Below are 18,109 nucleotides of genomic sequence, written 5' to 3' on the forward strand. Positions count from 1 at the left end.
TGACACCAGGGGCCTCAGCGGGGCTGGTGCCTACCCCTCTCGTGCCAGGGCAGCGACCCAGGCAAGCCAGAGGGGCTGCGCTCAGCGGGGGTGGATCCCGTGTTGGGCTGACCCCGGAACAGTTCCGTGTCCTATTGCCCAGTTCGTTAGCTCAGGGAGTGCCCGTGGTGAGTGCACATCGCGGGAAAGGCTGTCGGAGAGCCGGGGACAGTGACGGTTGAACCAGCAGCCACAGCGGAGCCTCCCGTGGCCGCCGGGAAGGGCGGAGTCCTCCAGGCTGCATAGGGGAGAAGCCGCACGAGGCTCCTGCTCCAGGCAGGAAAGTGAGGCGCAGCAGGCGTGGCGCTGCACAAGGCACCGGTTCCGGGCACTGGAAGACGTGGCATCTCCGGGGGGAGGAACATTCATCGACCTGATCGCGGTCACGGAACCGAGGCGCCCGCAGGTCCCATCTGCCGCTCACACAACCCGGACCAGGCGGCCCAGAGTCTCAGCCACCTTCATGCGGACGACGGGAGCCGGGTCCTTCAGCAGCACGTTGAGAGCTGGAACGAGAGCGCGTGACTAGCAGCCGCGAGCCCGGGGAACCAGCCTCATTCCAACGGAGCTGGCACACTCCCGCCCCAGCCGTGCCCCACGCTCCGCCACAGGCCCAGCCCCTCCCTGCACTGGAGGTCAGGGCACGGCCCCAGGCATCGAGCCTGACCAGCCGGGGGCAGCACCTCCCAACCTCCACCTCTGCTCCCCAAAGCAGAGCCATGTCCCCTCCCCCAGAGCCCCGGGCACAATCGACCCTTTGGCCTCCCCCCTCCACCCCACGGGGCAGTGCTCCTCCCCAGCAGGAGCTGCCTCGGCCCCTCAGCCCTGCACAGCCCCTGGCGAAGCCTCCTCCGGAGCACAACATCCATTACCCAAAACGAGCAGCGGGACCAGCCTTGGCACCGGCTCCTCCTAGAGCTTCCACACAGGCCACCCCCACAGCCTGAGGGGGAGCCAGGCAGGGCAGGAGGCCCCCCCCCCCCCATGCACTGATCTGGCTGGCCCCCATCATGGCAGTCTGAGCCCCTCGCATTCCCCCTCAGCCCCAGGAGGTAGGGCAGGGCTCACCCCTTACAGAGGGGGAAATGAAGCCCAGAGGCTGCGTGACTGGCCCAGGGTCACACAGGGCTCGCCAGGGAGACGCGTGAGCCCCACGTGAAGCTGTGCCCACCCCCCGCGCGCTCTGCCTGTTTCCCAGGGCCCACCCTGAGCTGGGCGGGGCAGGGGGTGCACAGCACCAGACTGCAGCAGTGCCCGAGCTGTGCTAAGGGGCACCCCCACAAGCAGCCTGGCGGGGGGCACTGCTCACTTCATGCCCCGCCCCAGCACTAAGGGGGGTGGCTGGACCCTCGAGGAGAACCCAGCGACGCCGTCTCACTGCAGACTCCACGCTGGGCCCTGCCCAGCCCAGCCCAGCGCGTGGGTCGGACTCCTGGGCACTAGCCATCCAGACACAGCAGTCGGCCCAAGCAGGCCCCCGGCCGCTGGGCGAGCGCTGAGCAGACTCGGTTCCACGCGCTCCCGGAGGGGAGCGGGCAGATCAGGCCCTGGCCTGCTCTGGGTTACGATTTCCCCAGTGAGCAGCAGGAAGCCTTGCGCTGCAGCACTTGCCTGAAGCCGTGAGCGGGTCTCTGGCCTAGTGACGCTGAGGCGTTCTGCTCGCCAGCGTCCCCTCGCCGGACTCTCCCCTGCTAGCGCCGATGGGCCCCCATGCTGGGCCACACACAGCCGGCCAGAGCAGGCAGGAGCCGGGTGGGAAGAACTACGGGGTGCCCATGGACCCCACCAGTGTTCGCAGCACCTCGCCCTCGGAGCCGCGCCCAGGCCCAGCCAGGTAGTTTTTCCTTGCAGTGAAGCTCTAACAACGTTTTTCCAGTAGCTTGTTTACAAAGCCGGGCGCCCCCCGTGCCTCCAGATCCCCTCTGCCATTAGCATGGATGAAGGTCCCTGATTTATGTGCCGACTCGCTTCCTGTTCCAGCCGCCCTGGTGATTAGCCTGGGCTAGCGCGGGGTGCCCCCGGGGGCTGGGCTGTAAATCAGAGCCCGGAGCTGTCCCTGGACCCCAGTCAGCTAATCCACTCAATACGGGAAGCTCGAGCAACCTGATCCAAGGCTGCTAACTCCAGCGATTACTCACAGACACACGTCTTCTCTTTCACTTGTTTCAAACAGACAGGCCCCTCTCTGCTGGAAGGGCTCCGGGAGCCAACGGAAAGAGAGTTTTTCCTTTTTTAGTGTTTTTTAAGCTCTCTTGGAACAATCCAAGAGTTTCCATGCATTACGATACACTATGAGGTCACTAGTGACAGGGAAAAAATCCCTGAAATCCAGGAAAATTACTTAACTCGGCTCCAAAATGCCACCAGCTTCAATTGGACTTTTTATTAGTCCTTTCTAACGAGCTGGAGCTGGGCCTTTTAACAATGAACACGTTACAAGCAAACCCAGCACTTCCTTACGCGCCAACGCTGCAAATGCCACACGCGCTTTGAGCCGACGCCCGGGCTGCAGCCTGCGATGCCACAGACGGGAGCTGGAGTTTCAGCCTCCGGCCGCTTCGCCAGCACTGGTGCCACACTCGGCTCTGTGCTGGGGGCCGTCTCCTCCGGAGCTCAGCATCGGCAGTGGTTATTCACAACGCACACTGCTGTGCCCATCACAGAGAGCGCTCGGACGAAGCAAACCCTCACTTGCTGATCCAAGCCCCTGCCCCAGCTCAGCGGAGAGGAACGGAGCCACTGGGGGACTGAAGGTCACAACCCCGCTGCTAAGCGACTAGCACCATGTGCCGGGCCACTCCCTCGCTCGAGGCAGTGGCCAAGCAAGCCCTGCAGACAGCTCGCCAGGACCCTGGCACACACAGTGGGCTACGATTGTCAGAGGTCAAGGAAACCAGGCCGTGAAGACGAGTGGCCTTGCAGCAGGGCACACAGGGTCACAGCCCCTCTGGATTGGCCTGTTCACCCTCGGTTTCCATCTCCAGAGGGGGGCTGTGACCATGTGGGCCAGGAGCGGGGACCAACCCATGGGCCAGGAGTCGCTGCTGCAGGGTGGGCTTGTTCTCCAACCCGCCTCGCCCCCGGGCCTCACCGGCCAGCACCCACACTGCTCCCGTGTACGCTGATGCAGCGCATGCTACTGGCAGGGACTTCAGTGACTAGCCCCCGAAGACACCCCCCTCTGCTGTGAGACTGACTACAAATTTCCAAGCCAAAAATCAGAGCCTTACGCACTGTAGCCACCTCTGTCGGTAACATGCAAGAGGCGGCCACAGGGCGGGCCCAGGAGCCTCCAGGGACTTTGTCGAAGGCTCTTTGGAATCCCCCCGGGTCGTTACCCAGGACCATGCAGACAGTCCAGGAGAGGGAGGATTTTCCTTAGCACCTTTTCTGCCATCTGCCCCGCCACGTGACACTCCTCTGGGGGCGTTCTAGCTACGGCCAGAGTTCCAGCCAGATCCGATCCGGGCTCTGCCCGTAGCAGCCACTCAATACGATACTCCCTGTCCCAGGCCAGTCTGTGGCTTGGTGTCATTCGCAGCGTTCCGCAGCATCCCCCCCTCAGCACCGTCTGGCCAGCCTGGCCGTCATGTGCTGCACCGATGTTAGGGCTCGTCTCCACTGCAGCCCAGACGCCGCCCAGGGCCGGGGGGCTCTCCCCGGGAATCCGGCCCGAGGCAGGAGCCAGGCGGATGGAACTAGTGCTGTTCACACAGGCCCTTCGGCTGGCTCGGCTGAAATCGCTGGGGAGGATTTTTCACACGTAAAGCTGGGTTGAGCTAATGTCTAGTGTAGACCAGCCCTTGCTGTTTGTGAGGGTTCCCCAGACTCCGTCCTTGGTCCCCTCGCTAATCTCATCCACAACACTCCGCTCCCGTCTCTGTGACCGCGCCCAGCTCCAGCTCTCTCCGCCAGCCTCCTCCTGCCCGAACGGGCGTCTCCGCGACCGAGCTCTCCTCAGGGCCTCTCGTCACCAGCTCAAACAACACGGCTGAGAGCGAGCCAGCTCCCCTGTCACCATGGCCAGCTCTGCCAGCCAGCCTGGTATGCAGGCCCATACCCCTGGCAGGTCCTTACATCCACACCGCAGCCTGCCCTGCCCAGCCACCATGTCACCCCTCGATTGCTGCAAAACCCTTCCCTCTGGCCTGGACAAACGCAGCCGTCTGCCCATGCCCACTCCGAATGGTGCTGCCAAGATCCCGCTCCTAGCCAGGTCCCCCCCCGGCTCCGTCACAGACAGCAGCTACTTGTCTTCATTCCCAAGGCCTTTCCCGAGCTATTCCCCACTCCCCCAGCAGCCTGTCATCTCGTTCACGGGCCAAGCGCTCACTCCAAGCCCATGGCACCAGCCTTCACTGCCAAACAAACCCCTTCACGCTTCCTCAGCAGCTGCCCCTCAGCCTTGGGAAGAGCTCCCCCTCCCCACAATGCTCCATTACGGTGACACTGACAAAACCCCGAGGAGTCAGGCCCGGGGGGCTGAGACCAGCGCCTGCCATGCTGACCAGCCCCGGCTCCCTGCTTCTGCAGCCTCTCCAATCTGTCTGGGACTTAAATTCCCATCTGTGTGCGTACAGCACCTGGCGCAGCGAGCTCCTGGGCCACACCTAGAGCTGCCAGGCACTCCAGTAATACAAACTGATTCATTAACTAACGAGCTCCAGGCCCCACAGAAGCCAGTGATCAGTGCCTGTTGGCCCAGGTCACCCCCTGGCATGAGACAGGCTTGTGACAAGAGCTGCCAGCATGCCAGGCTGCACAGCCCCGGCAACGACCCGTAGGGAGCAGCTTGTCCCCAGCGCTCCCCCCCCCACCAGGACTGGAGCCCCGGGCGTCAAGGCCTGAAGCATCGGCAACAGCCCGCGCAGGCCCTCGTCCAGCCAGGCTCGTGTTTAACATGAGCCTCCCGGGCCCCGAACCCGGGGAGCAGAGCCCTGCAGCCCCAGGGCAGCGTTCCCGGGGCGAAGGGAGGGAAAGGCCCGTGGGAGACCAGCTAGGAGAAGGGAGCTGGGATCTGTTCTGCAGGAGGCACCAAGGTGCCTGCGGGGCCTCTCGACCGAGCGCTGGGCAAGGACCTAGCACAGCTCTCGTACACCGCGTACACGCTGGCCCTACAGACCCTCACTGGAGAGAGGAATGTTTGCTATTGCAGGCGGGCCTGGCGAGGGCAGAAATCCCCCACCCAGGCAGGAGGTTTTGCTGTTGCTCAGAACAACCTTGGACTCTTAAGTCAAGGAGGGCCAGTGGCCTCGACTCAAGCCAAGACCAACTGTCCCGTAGCCCAGCACCCAGCCTGGCCCTAGTGGGGAAGCCCTTGCCTAGGCCATGCCAGCACAGGGGTCTATAGCCCGGTACAAAGGAGGGAGCAGAGGTGCAGCGCGATCGTGGCTTGGCAGCAGCGAGACGCAAAATGACAGCAATGAACTGGAAGGCGAAGCTGCTCCAGCCCCAGGCCTGGCTCATTAACCCCCAGCTGCCCGGTGCAGTAACCTCGCTGGGGCCTGCCAAGAGACTCACTCCCAGCCCTGCCTTCCCGCACTGCGATCTCCCTCCCATTTCACCCGCAGCTCCCAGCACCCAGCGTGCTCAGCCCACAGCTCCCGGCCCGGCTAAGGGCCGCTCTCTTACTCACAGGAAAGGAGTTGGTCCAGGTCCACGTGCTTACTGTGCTCTTCGTCCACGTGCAGAACGAGGAAGCCTGGAGACAGAAGAGAGTGGAAGTTACGGCGGAGTTTGCAGCGCAGGGTTTTGAGGCCTCGTTTAACCTGGCCGGGTCACGTGAGAATTCGGGCGTGCTGCGGAGCAGCAGCTGCAGCACACGAGTGCAGAGGCACCAGAGCACCCCTCGCCCAGGAGCGTCGCCGGCGTCTGCACGGTGCTGATCCGCGAGGAGCGGGGGATGGGAATTTCACAGATCCCGAGGCCAGAAGGGACCCGAGTGATTATCCAGTCTGACCTGCCCAGCACCGGCCAGAGACCAGCCCTAGAGCAGAGCTTAAAAAAAAAAATCCAGTCTTGATTTGAGACTTGCCGGTGATGGGAACTGCACCACGACCCTTGGTGATCGGCCCAAGGGCTAATCACATCCCTTTTTTCCCAGTCTGAATTGGTCTGACTTCAAACTTCCAGCCACGGGAGCATGATAGACCTTTGTCTGCTAGACTGAGGAGCCAGTTATCCAGTATTTGTTCCCCGTGCAGGTATTTATAGACTGATCCAACTCACCCCTTAGACGTCTCTGTTCAGCTGAGGAGACTGAGCCCCTCAAATCTCACTCTAAGGCAGGTTTCCAGCCCTGTAATCACTCTCGACTTGTCTCTGACCCCTCCCCACTTTATCAGTGTCCTTGAACCATGAACCCCAGAACTGGCCCCAGGATCCCAGCAGCGCTCGCCCCAGGGCCACATACAGAGGTACAATAACCTCTCTGCTCCCCCTCGAGATTCCCCTGTTTATGCATCCAAAGATCCCATTAGCCACCACATCGCACTGGGAGCTGATGTGCAGCTGATTATCCATCTTTCAGAGTCGTTGCTTCCCAGGATAGAGCCCCCAGCCGGTAAGTCTGGCCGACAGCCTTTGTCCTGACACGTTCCATTTACACGTAGCCACACTAACATGCACGTTTGCTTGCACGCAGCTTACCCAGCGACACCGTGCGCTCTAGATCAGTGACCACTCCCCCCACTTCTGTATCCTCTGCAAACTTCAGTGACTATTGTGTGTTTTCTTCCAGGTCACGGATTAAAAACAAATTAAAATAAAATAAAAAATAATGTTCCCTAGCCTAGGGCCAAGAATCCACCCTGTGGGACCCCACTAGAAATACACCCGCTCAAGGACTCCTCCTCCCCAGACCTATCGGCCAGTTTTTAATCCACGTAACGTGCCATGATGCTTATGTTGATCTAGTTTCTTCAGACTGTGGTGTGGTACCAAGTCAACACCGAACAGAAGCGCAAGAACTTGACACCCCATGACCACGGTTCGCAGCCAGACTGGTCATCGCCGCAAACAGACAGTTTGACAGGATCTAGTTTCCCTGTGAACCCAGGCTGACTGGCATTAGCTAGTCCTCCTGTAATTCTTTATCAAGTCCTGTATCAGCCACTGCATTATGCTGCCCATGATTGATGTCAAACTGTCGGGCTTCTCATTACCGGAGTCAGCCTGTTTACCCTTTTTCAATACCGGCTTTCCTCTAGTCTTTTAGGTGTTCCAAGACGTATTGAAAAAGTCAACATTAGCCAGCCAGCTCTTTTAAGACTCTTGGATGCAAGTTATCCAAATCTGCTGATTTAAAAATGTCGAACTTTAGTAGCTGCTGTTATCCTGAGATACTCGTGGACTGGAGAGAGAATCACCACAGGACATGACATCTCATCGGTTTTATTCCCCAATACAGAACAAATGTGTCTTGAACAACTCCTGCTTCGTGGCTATTCTACCATTTCCATCGAGTAACGGACCGATACCACGGGCAGATTCTTTTTGTTCCGCATACACTTAAAAACTCCTTATTGTCTAACTCTGCTGGCAACAGATTTCCTCCAAAAAATAGCTGCCTTCACGCCCCCAGTGAGCTGTGTCGGTCTTTTCACCAATAGAGCCTTCTTCCTCAGCCGTGGGGTTCTGTGCATCTGACCAAGGGTTCACCACCCATTTCTGAGTCTATTCTTCCTCCCTACTGGTTTGGCTCATCATTGTTTTCATCCTTGTGAAATTGGCCCTATTGAAGCACCAAGTCAATATTTTACTGGTCTGGACTGTATCCGGCTTGATCAAGTCATGGTCACTTGCACCTGAGCTACCAGTAATTTTTAGTTCTGGGATCAGTCCCTCCTTATCTGTCAGCACAAGGTCTAATCAACAATTCCACATGTCGGCTGCAGCACTTCCGGAGTTAGGAAATGCCCATCTAGCATGTTTAGAAATTCCAAGGAGGTTTCCATACTGGCCGCATGAGACCTCCAGCAGGTGCCACTCAGACTGAAGCCCCCATAATCTCACAGCTCCCCCCCACCCCACCCCCCAAACACATTAGAGAGAGAGTTAAGCACCCAGACGCCAGTGACTTTCAAACCCCTCTGCCAGTCCCAGCCAGCAGTAGTGCCGACGTGGGAACAGCGCCAAGGCAACCTTACCGATAAACATGGGCGCTGCTGCTCGAATGTCAACCCAGTTGCTCTTGAAGTAGAAGAGGTTGGTTGAAATCAAACGATTCAGCATCTCTGGGTAGTTCTGCATCTAAAGAGAAGACCCAGGTAATGAGGATGAGCTGGGCTCCCCGAGGCACCCCGCTTCCTGCGGAAAGGGGCAGACATGCTGGGCATCTCCTGGGCTGAGGCATTCCAGCCCCCACCGGACCACCGCCATCCCATCCCCAGCACAGACCCCCGCTGGGGCAAGCCCCCCCGTGGGCTGTGTCGGTTTCGTACGAACATGCCCAGGCTCCTGTGACAAGGGACCACGGTAAGGCACAATAGGAGCAGGAGGGAAGGCCGGGCGAGTAGAGAATCGGCGCTGCAGGAGAGCTCCCTTTGGGGAGCAGAGTGTGCTATGGGCATGGCAGCGACTGGCCAGGGGCGCTTCAGGAGCTACCCGGCTACTCTGGGCCCCCTCCCGCAGCGTCAGAGCCGGGAGCCCCGGTCGGAAGCGGACAAGGGGGCAGCCTGCCGTGCTGACAGAAGAGGGACTGGTCTGCTCAGCGAGGTTCAGAGAGCATAATGGTCCCTTCTGGCCTCAAGGCATCTCCTCCGCCCTCTGGGAGATCCCTGACCGTACGTTTCACGCCCACGGGCAGCCTGAGGACTCAATGAAACTAAAGCACTTCAGTGCTCAGGACACCATGCTGGCGTGTGCCACGGCAGAGAGGAGAAACCAAGAGGCCAGCAAAACGCCCAGTGCCCCAGCGGCAGGGAACTGAAGAGGTGACGTGCCCAGATGGTCCTGCAGGCGGATCCATGCCCCACGCTGCAGAGTAAGGCCAAAAAAACCTATGGTCCCTGCCAGTCTGAGCTGGGAGAAACCCCTTCCCAGCCCCCACCGAGACCCACCAGCCAGGAATATGAGAGAGAGAGAGTTCTCTGCCCCAGCTCAGCACCAGGGTCCCATCTCCAGCTGGGGCTTCAGAGGAAGGGAAAGGTTCTTTCCCGGCCCCTGCTGGCGACTGGTTGAAACACTGGAGCGTGAGACTGTTCCGGTCAGATGAACAGGTCGAGGGCAGTGCAGACTGTCCAGCCCCACCCCGGCCTGCGAAGGGAGCGGGTGACGGGAGGTGCATGGGGGTCACAGAGTCCAAGGCCAGATGGACAGCATGTAGTGCTGCAGCTTGAGCCAGGCAGCCTTGACCTCTGCGCCCTTGGCCAGCACTTCTGTTCACTCCTTTGGGGCAGCAGAAAAGGGCCGACTGCCGGGACTCTCGAAAGGTCCCACCCCATCAAGGGACAGGCCAAGCCGCTGTCAAGCCAGTGCCACCGCTGCCAGGGGAGCACTCGCTGGCTTCAGCGCCTTCCTGCTGTCCCAGACAGTCTCTGCTCTGGGCTGGAAATGCTGCTCTCTGGCGTTTCTGTGCCGGCTGTCGGCAACGGCCCAGAGTGGGGCGGGCTGGAGCAGGTTAGTCGTGCCCCAGCAGCGACTGCTCGCAGGACTCTCAGCCGCTCACTCTACCTACTGGGAAGCCAGAGTCTCACTCACCAGGTGCTTACAGACGTCGTTCATGAACTCTCCGTAATGCAGGCTGCGGTCTTCATGCAGGTGGTTCAGGAACATGTCACAGAGTCCCTCACAGCCCATGTTGGGGCCACACATGCGCAGAGCAAATTTACAGGCCTGCAGGACAGGGCGGACGAGAAGGAGGAGACAGCAACACGGTGTCAGTCACCGGAAATGCACCAGCCGCTCGTCTCCTTTCACCCTGGCAGGGCAGGACAGGACACCCCACTCCCAGGGACCAACAGCCCCCGGTTCCAGACTCCCAGCTATAGGAACGCTTAGCAGGACATGGTCCTCGCTGAGCCCGCAGGCCAGCATGGAGCTGTGATGTTATTGATACAATCTGGGACCATATAGAACATGGTTGCAACCAAGGTCCTGTAGTGGCATCAAATCTTGTATAAAGGGGGTCAAATGAGGTGTCTAAGACAAGGTTATGGTTTGCTGGTTATGATTATGCTGTCTATATGTGTGTATCAATTTTGTAGTTGAAGTTATGAATATTGGCTCTATACTGTCTGTATTTCAAACTTATGCTATGCTTCTGGGTGACACCCCAGACAAGTTGGTGTCAGCTCTGCCTAGCCTGCTTGATGGCCCATTAAGGACCATCAGCTACAACTGACCCATTGAGAGAAGGCAGATACGCCTTGTGACTCAGCAAGGAACGCAGGGACTGGCCCATGTGACTCCAGGCTCCATTTTGCTGTAATTTTCCACAGTGAGAACAAAGAGGTGTTCTTACACCTGGAAAAGACTATATAAGGCTGATGCCTCATCTCCATTGGGTCTTCAGTCCTGCTTCTTACCTCTGGAGGGACTTTGCTACAAGCTGAAGCTTTGAACAAAGGACTGAGGACCCATCCCAGCTGGGGATGTTCCAGAGACTTGATTTGAACCTGCAGTTTATTCTATCGCTGCTACAAGCCTGAACCAAGAACTTTGCCATTACTGTATGGAATTGATTCCATTTAACCAATTCTAACTCTCATCTCTATCTTTTTCCTTTTATGAATAAACCTTTAGATTTTAGATTCTAAGGGATTGGCAACAGTGTGATTTGTGGGTAAGATCTGATTTGTATATTGACCTGGGTCTGGGGCTTGATCCTTCGGGATCGAGAGAACCTTTTTTTTCCTTTTACTGGGGTCTTGGTTTTCATAACCATTTGTCCCCATAACGAGTGGCACTGGTGGTGATACTGGGAAACTGGAGTGTCTAAGGGAATTGCTTGTGTGACTTGTGGTTAGCCAGTGGGGTGAAACCAAAGTCTTCACTGTCTGGTTGGTTTGGTTTGCCTTAGAGGGGGATAAACCCCAGCCTTCGGCTGTAACTGCCCTGGTTGAGCAATTTGTCCTGAATTGGCACTCTCAGTTGGGTCCCGCCAGAACCAGCATCGTCACAGGAGCTGTGCAGTCAGACACCAGCCAAATGCCTGCTAGCAGCAAGACACTTACTTTGATGACCTCTGGCTTTGGATCCTGGAGGTGAAGCAGCAGCGTCACCAGCCCATTCAGGATCTGCTCAAAAAAGACGTCTTCACAATTCCCAGCGCTGAACTTGGTCAGGTTCCCGAACAGAACGATGGAAGACGCGCGCAGTTCGTGGTTTTCCTGCAGGCAAAGGGCACACAAGGAGAGCGTCGCTGTGATGGAGACGCACAAAAGGATCACAGCAGGCGCCGTCTCAGCCCCACTCCAGCCGCTGACTCCTGGGGACGCCCCGGCATGGGTGAGCACAGGAATTGTTCCTTCCCACCCAGCCCCCAACCCGCTGGCTGTCTCCAGTTCTGAGCAAACAGACGCAGCAGATGAAGCGCCAGGTTCTGCAGATGCTGGAGCTTTCAGACTATCCACTGGCTTCTCGTGGATTGTGGCGAAAGAGCAGAGAGCAGGGACAAGGTTTCAACCTCCCCTGCCTCAGTTTCCTCCTCTGTACAATGGGGCTAACAGCCTTCCTAGGGCAGAGATCAGCTGGCTGTCTGGACCATGCTGGGAGTCCCCTGGATGGATGTTACTCTAGCACAGAGGAAGTCCCCACAATCACCTAGCCCTGCCATAGACTCAGCTGCTACGTCTCCTACAGCATGTCACTCACTCCTGCTCTGCCCTTTGGGTGGGTCTTTCCTTCCCGCCCACGGGCCCATTAACCCCGGCACTCTGGCAGTGGCGGTTACCTCTCGCCCACCCCGGCTCCCTGGTATCACTTTAGACAGGTGTGCTAGCACACAAGTCACTAGGGATTTGCAGTAATGCCCACTAGGCACCAGGCTTCTCACGCACCAAGGACCCTGCTCCCAGCCTGCAGGCAGAGGCAGGGGAAGGACCAAGGGAACAGTAGGGAAGTTGCTAAGACTCCAGCACTAGTGGGTCTGAGAGGGACTTCAGTGCGGGCAGGGCTGGGCTGGGCTCGGGGAGGAGCACAAGGACCCATTGCATGGCAATCTGACGGATGGGTAGCTGAGACCGGGAGCGGGGGGGGTGGACGGGGCAGGGCAAAGCTGGACACGAGGGCGAGCAGGGAGGGGTTCCAAGAGGGGCGTGATCCGATTCCACCGGCGCACGCTGGAGTTCAGTAGCAACGTGTGCTGGGAGACGATCATCCAGGCAGGGCAGAGTGAGGGTCTGAGCACAGGGCCAGATCTCAGCGAGGCGGTGGGAGCAGAGGATTGAGCTATGGCCTGAAGCGAGGGAGGAGTTGAAGGCCTGAGTGCTGGGGAGGCGGGTGGCGTCTGTCACCGCAGCAAGCAAAGGGAGAAGGCGGGAGCTGGTTTTGGGCCCGGGGCAGTTCAGGGGGGCAAGCCATCCCCAGAGGCGGTGTCCAGGATGGAAGAGACAGGTTGGCGGCAGAGCAAGCTTTGCGAGCCGTCAGCAGAGTCCCCCAGGGCCGGTGCAGAGCAGGAGAAGGGAGGATGACGTCCCAGGAGAGGATGCAGAAAGGGCAGCCAGAGGCAGCGTCCGGGGGGCCCAGTGGGCACAGGCTGTTCAGGAGAGGGGTGCACAGGGCAGAGCAGAGGCCCTGAAGTGTGGCCAGGAAGAGGTCATTCGAGACCGGAGAGTCGAGCACAAGCCGGACTGGAAGCCAGAGTGGGAAGAGAGGAAATCGGTGCCTGTCAATATTTTGGAGATAGGTGAAGTGAAGGGGGGGCGGGGAGCGAGATCCATGGACAGGCAGGAGCACTGCAGGGAGGCGGCTGCTTCTCGGAAGGGGAAGGAGCAGAGACCGACCCGAGGAGGCAAGGGACGGGCTCACAAGGCAGGTGCAGAGGGCACAGACTGGGAGAGATCTCAGCAGACTCAATCCTCTCTCCGAAGGAGTCAGTAAGCTCTGGTGCAGAGAGCAGGGTCATCAGTCTCACCACTTCCCATGGGCAGGCCCTGTGCTCTCGCCACTGCCTCGTGCGCCGAGAAGCCCTCACCCCTTTCGCTAACTCGCTCCAGCTACCTGCTGGTCATCTCCACCGCTCAGCCCTTCAGTTACTCGGCTCTAGTTTTGGTCCTTCGCTGCTCTGCCGTTCCCAGGGCAGGTACATCACCGCCCCCAGAACCACTGGCCTGGCCTGCTCCCTCCTCAGAGGAACTGTAACCGTGGAGCACTGACCCGCTCCCCCAGCCGTTCTATCCCGGAGCACTAAGCACATCCTCCTAGGACGCCGCGCTAGACCGACCCCCGTCCCATGGCTAACACCACTGCCCTGCTGCGAGCCAATGCCCCACGATGCTGAACCCAGCAACTCCCGGACACTGGTACCAGCACGGCCAGCCTCCCCTCCCCTTCCCTTCCCTGTGGCCCGGGCGGGAACCCACCATGGCATCTACTTTCTAGCCTAGAATGCTGCCTTCTATTTACTGGGAATGGGCGACAGGGATGGATCACTTGAGGATTCCCTGTTCTGTTCACTCCCTCTGGGGCGCCTGGCACTGGCCACTGTCAGCAGACAGGACACTGGGTTAGATGGGCCTTTGCTCTGACCCAGTCTGGCCGTTCTTATGTTGTAACTTAGCCTCAGAGGATCCCTGCTTAGCTACTAAGCAGCCCAGGTCTCTCCTGGGTAGGGCAGCCTGCCAGGAGAACACCAGCTTGTGGTCTAGACCTCTGTGCTCCTCCACACCCCCTCAGCCCTAACCTCCCAGCATCCCTGACATGCTGGAGAAGACTCTGACCCCCCACTTCAGAGCAGGCTCCTCTCCTCATTACAGCCCCCAAGCCCTTTGCACCCTGGCTCACGCTCCCTCCCAACCAGCCCAGGTTCTGCCTTACGTTGTCAAAGAAGGGGCGGATGCGGATAGCAATATGGAGAAGCATGGAGCGGATGTCCCTCTCCTCCACGTGGTCCAGGAGTTTGGACAGGCTAGACATGGCCTCCAGAGCCACCAGGTTGTCGGGATCATCCTTGTCGTCCATGCCATTGACCATGGAGGCCAGGAGCTGGGCCCCGTGTTTCCTCACCTGCGGAAGGAAGTCGCACGTTCGAAGCACTCCCTGCTGTGGGACACGTGCCGGGCTACAGGGGTGGGAGCTAAGCGGCACTCAGGGAGGTCATGATGTCACGGCCACGTGGAAGGATTTCTCCTAGGTGGAGCTTGTAGCATCATCTCTAAGCAAACGTCACTAGCACTTTCTATTGCAAACAACTGAAAACAGGGGCTTGTAACTTTGCCAGACTAAGAACTGAGAGTTGTTTCTTTTCAAGCCCGAGTTTCAGTTAAAACAGTTCTGAAAAATGGCTGAATGAGGTTGGGGGAAGGGAGGGGGAATTCTCCTGCCTTGCCCCCCAATGCTTTGGTACAGGGATGTGAAATTTGGCAGGGGTCACCCTGGCATCACGGATGTGCCTTTTGCCATCTCCATGAAAAACTGCCCAAACTTGGCCCAGGGATAAGAAAAATCAGTTTGCACGTGCTCAGTAGAGATCTGTTCAGCTGCTAAATTCTCCGAAGAGTCTATTTGCACTGAGCATGCTCCAGCCCAGAGCTGTAGGACTTCCCTTGGAATTGCTCCTCTCACCTACCAGGGCTGCTGTGGGTCCAGATACAGGGAGACTTCAGCGCCCCCTGCTGGTGATCAGCAATGTGATTTGAACACACAGGGATGAAGGGGGAGGGACAGGGCAGACAGCCTGCAGGAGTACATGTGAGCACTGCTCGCTCCAAAGCCTGGGACCGAACCCAGGAACCCGAAGTCTCCCCATTTCTCTGCCGTCTGCAGATAGTTGAGAAAGCCACTGGCAAAGAGCATCATCCTCTGTAGTTACTAATCCACAGAGGATAACCGCATACTACTGCTACCAGTTACTCCATCAGTGCAGGTTGTGGAATAATCCTATGTGAGGACAGAACTAAAGCCTGTAGGATAATGCACAGGCACAAGGGAGCTGAATTACGTTTGCAGCAGCGGATGCCATCCTGACCACTCGACTTTTGCAACCTACACGCCTGCAGCGTCATTGACGTGGTATTACAAGCGTGGGGCAAAGCCATCTGGCCACAAGCGCCCTGGAGGACTGGATGCCCCTCGGCAGCTGTAAATGGATCCAGGGCCCTTCACTTCTAGTTCACCACCTCCGTGCAAGCCAGGTCAGCCATGCCTTGGATCAAGCTGGGACCTGTAGCTTCCACAGGGCACCCGACCTCATAAAGAGACAGTCGCTGCAATGTGCTCCATTAAATGCAGCCCCCGGCTCCTGGCCTGGTGCCAACACAGCCGTGTGCCGGGCAGACGGTGGGCGCCTGCTCTGGGCGCGCAGAGCAGGTGTACACACTTGCAGCCAGTCTCTGGGCTGGGGAAGTTCATTCAGTCCCTGCTCGCCTGGGGAGCACTTTGCTCTGCTCCCTGCAGGAGAAGGCGGAGGAGCCGGATGCTATTACAGGAGGGACTGACTACAGCTACGCCAGCAGAATGGCATTTTTAGTAGCTACTTATATTTTAGTGTCAAGTCACAGTAGGTTATTGTCTGTCTGAAGGGCGACCTGTCCATGACCTCTCCCTGGGGTTTGGCACAGGCCTGAGCGTAGGAACGGGCGCTTGCCAAGTCGCTGTACTGCCGAAGATTAGACAGCAGGTAGAGAAACCCGAAGAGTTCGTGCAGGCAGTTCAGGGTCACGTGACAGTCCGCTGGGCTCCTTGGCCTACAATGGGCTGGGCTGCAAATTCCAGGGCGGCCTCTCAGACAGGAAAGGGGTTTTAAAACAGCCGTTTCCCACTGCAGGTGTATCTGGCAACGCCTCCCTCTCCCATGCTGCAGTGGCTGGGAACAGCACAACTGGCTGCATCAGAGGAGAGGTCTGTTCTCCCCCGACTCGGACCAGTCCAACCACAGGCCTCGAGAGGGCCAGACACCGTGCTAAGGTGTGGCCGTCCGGATTCCCATGCTAAGCATCCCCGGCTGTCAATGGAGGTATCCATTAGCTAACAGACTAGCGCAGGAATCACCAGGAACCAGTCGAGACCCAAGTCTGAGGGCATCTCCCTGGGGTGTGCTGGCCTTTCCTGGGCCCAGCCTCTCTCGGCTGGCGCCTGACTGAGCCCAGGGAACTCGGGTCTTCCCAGGAGGCTGCAGCCTGCGCTCCAGAATCTGGGCTCATGTTTGAAGTTAAGAAACCTTCAAAAAATGTGAGTCAAATCAATCTGTGCCTGCCTGAGTCTCTGCGAAGAGCCAGAGACAATAGTGGTGGTGGTGGGGGAGTGTCTTAACCGCCCCATTCGTCTCCCTAGGGTGTCAGCAATCCGGCTTCAGAGCCAACGGTGCTGATCCAAACACGTCCCAGAGGGGCGGTGCTGTCCGAAGAGCTGCACCGTGCTAGTTGCATGCATGGGGTGGAGCTTGGGAGAGCAAGGGGACTTCCCCAATTTGGCAGTACTCCTGCCCCTCCCCTGACACCTGCACGGCGCACAGGTCAGATACCGCCCGGGGCAGCAGGCAGGAGTCCCCTGGCTCTAGCGGAGAGCCTGGAGCCAAGCAGGCCAGGTCTCTCAAAGCCCTGGGCTCCTTTCCCGTCAGCACCCAGCTGCGCTGGGGATGCAGCAGTGCACCGGGCGCTCTCACCTTGTCCGGCGACCCGGAGGAGATGTTGCCCAGCCCCCGGAGAGCCAGCATGCGCACCAACGTACAGGAGTCCTTCTGCCGGCCCGTCATGTTATCCATCATGGACTCCAGCAGGATCAGGTCACTCACCACGCTGCTGTTCAGAAGCTGGAACGGACAGAGAGCCTTGGTGTGAGGCAATGCCAGTCTCCACGGTGACCTTCCCCGGCCAGGCCACATCGGGGCAAGACGCGTCCAGTGCTTAGATGCTCCTGTCCCTACGCAGTGTAAAACGGACTCCGGAGCGGCCAGCTCCCTTGCGGAGCGGCCAGAGAGCCTCGCTCTGTAACCGGTAACCCCAGAGACGCTCCCCAGCCATATACTACCTTGCACAGCTGAATTCCTCTCCAGGGAGCTCTAATCCATGCCCTGGCTGGCTGGCGGGTGCAGGAGGGTGCCCCAGGCCAGTGGCCCTGCTATCGCCCCTTAGCCCAGTGGAGAAGAGCTGCCCTCGAGCAGCACCATTGCCTCCAGCTGGCGGATCTGGGGCACACCCACACGTGAGGGGGGCAAGGGGCCAGCTAGCCTAGGGGCGACAGGAACGGCTCCCCAGCAGAACTGCATGGTATCACACACCTTTACTCACAGCAGGCAGCAACCCAGCCTCGGTTCTCCCCTCCCCTCTGCCCAAAGCAGCCAGCGTCTCTTCTCCCCAGCGAGAAGGCAGAGGTTACACGGACCCGCCCACAGGAGGGCAGGGAAGGGCTTTGAGCTCCTTAGCCGGGCAGAGTACCACCGTCCCCCGGGGCAGTCCTAGCTCCTCCCTGGAGAAGGAAGGGTCCTGGGAGGAGACCCTGCGCAAGGGTGCCTGCAAATGCCTCTTGCTCCTTTATGCATCCCCGGGGCTGGAAACCAAAGTGAGACAAATTCGAGCGGGATAAGGGACAAGTTGAGGTGAGGGCAATTAGCCACTGAACAACTTACTAAAGGATCTGGTGGCTCCTTGGCCATTGGGAGCCTTTAAAAAGCTGTTAGCTCAGCAAGTTCTTGTGGGCTTGAGCCAGGAAATAGTGGGCGAAAGGCCCAGGTGTGTGTGCAAAGCGTCAGGCTAGAGGACAAGGATCCCTTCTGGTTTAAAGCCAATGAATGTCTGGAACCAGGTATTAGCAGCTACTGTCCCAGCTCTTCACCGAAGAAGAGGGGCTGGAGAGTGGAGCCGAACTGAGAGCAGACCTGAGCCAGCAGCTCTGCCCTGCACACAGCACCCCTCGCCAGGGAGGTTAGCGAGCAGGAAATCCCAGGAGACCTAGCTAAATGGAGATCACAGGG

At 58.7% G+C, this 18,109-nt stretch overlaps 1 protein-coding gene across 2 annotated transcripts in view; it reads right to left on the minus strand.

Moving 5' to 3' along the window:
- Positions 1-269: 269 nt before the first annotated feature.
- MROH1 (maestro heat like repeat family member 1) overlaps positions 270-18,109 on the minus strand; it is a 94,642-nt gene continuing 76,802 nt past the window's right edge. For both annotated transcript variants that reach the window (XM_026647187.2, XM_026647180.2), the window contains 7 exons: positions 16,802-16,948; positions 14,017-14,205; positions 11,214-11,369; positions 9,739-9,873; positions 8,187-8,289; positions 5,675-5,740; positions 270-545 (listed from right to left, as the gene is read on the minus strand). In XM_026647187.2, the coding sequence (XP_026502972.1) occupies positions 460-545; positions 5,675-5,740; positions 8,187-8,289; positions 9,739-9,873; positions 11,214-11,369; positions 14,017-14,205; positions 16,802-16,948 (882 nt within the window). In that variant the 3' untranslated portion in view covers positions 270-459. The remainder of the gene's footprint in view (positions 546-5,674; positions 5,741-8,186; positions 8,290-9,738; positions 9,874-11,213; positions 11,370-14,016; positions 14,206-16,801; positions 16,949-18,109) is intronic.

Source organism: Terrapene carolina, unplaced genomic scaffold, assembly GCF_002925995.2.
Source record: "Terrapene carolina triunguis isolate 2854851 unplaced genomic scaffold, T_m_triunguis-2.0 Scaffold58, whole genome shotgun sequence".
Classification (NCBI taxonomy): Eukaryota; Metazoa; Chordata; order Testudines; family Emydidae; genus Terrapene; species Terrapene triunguis.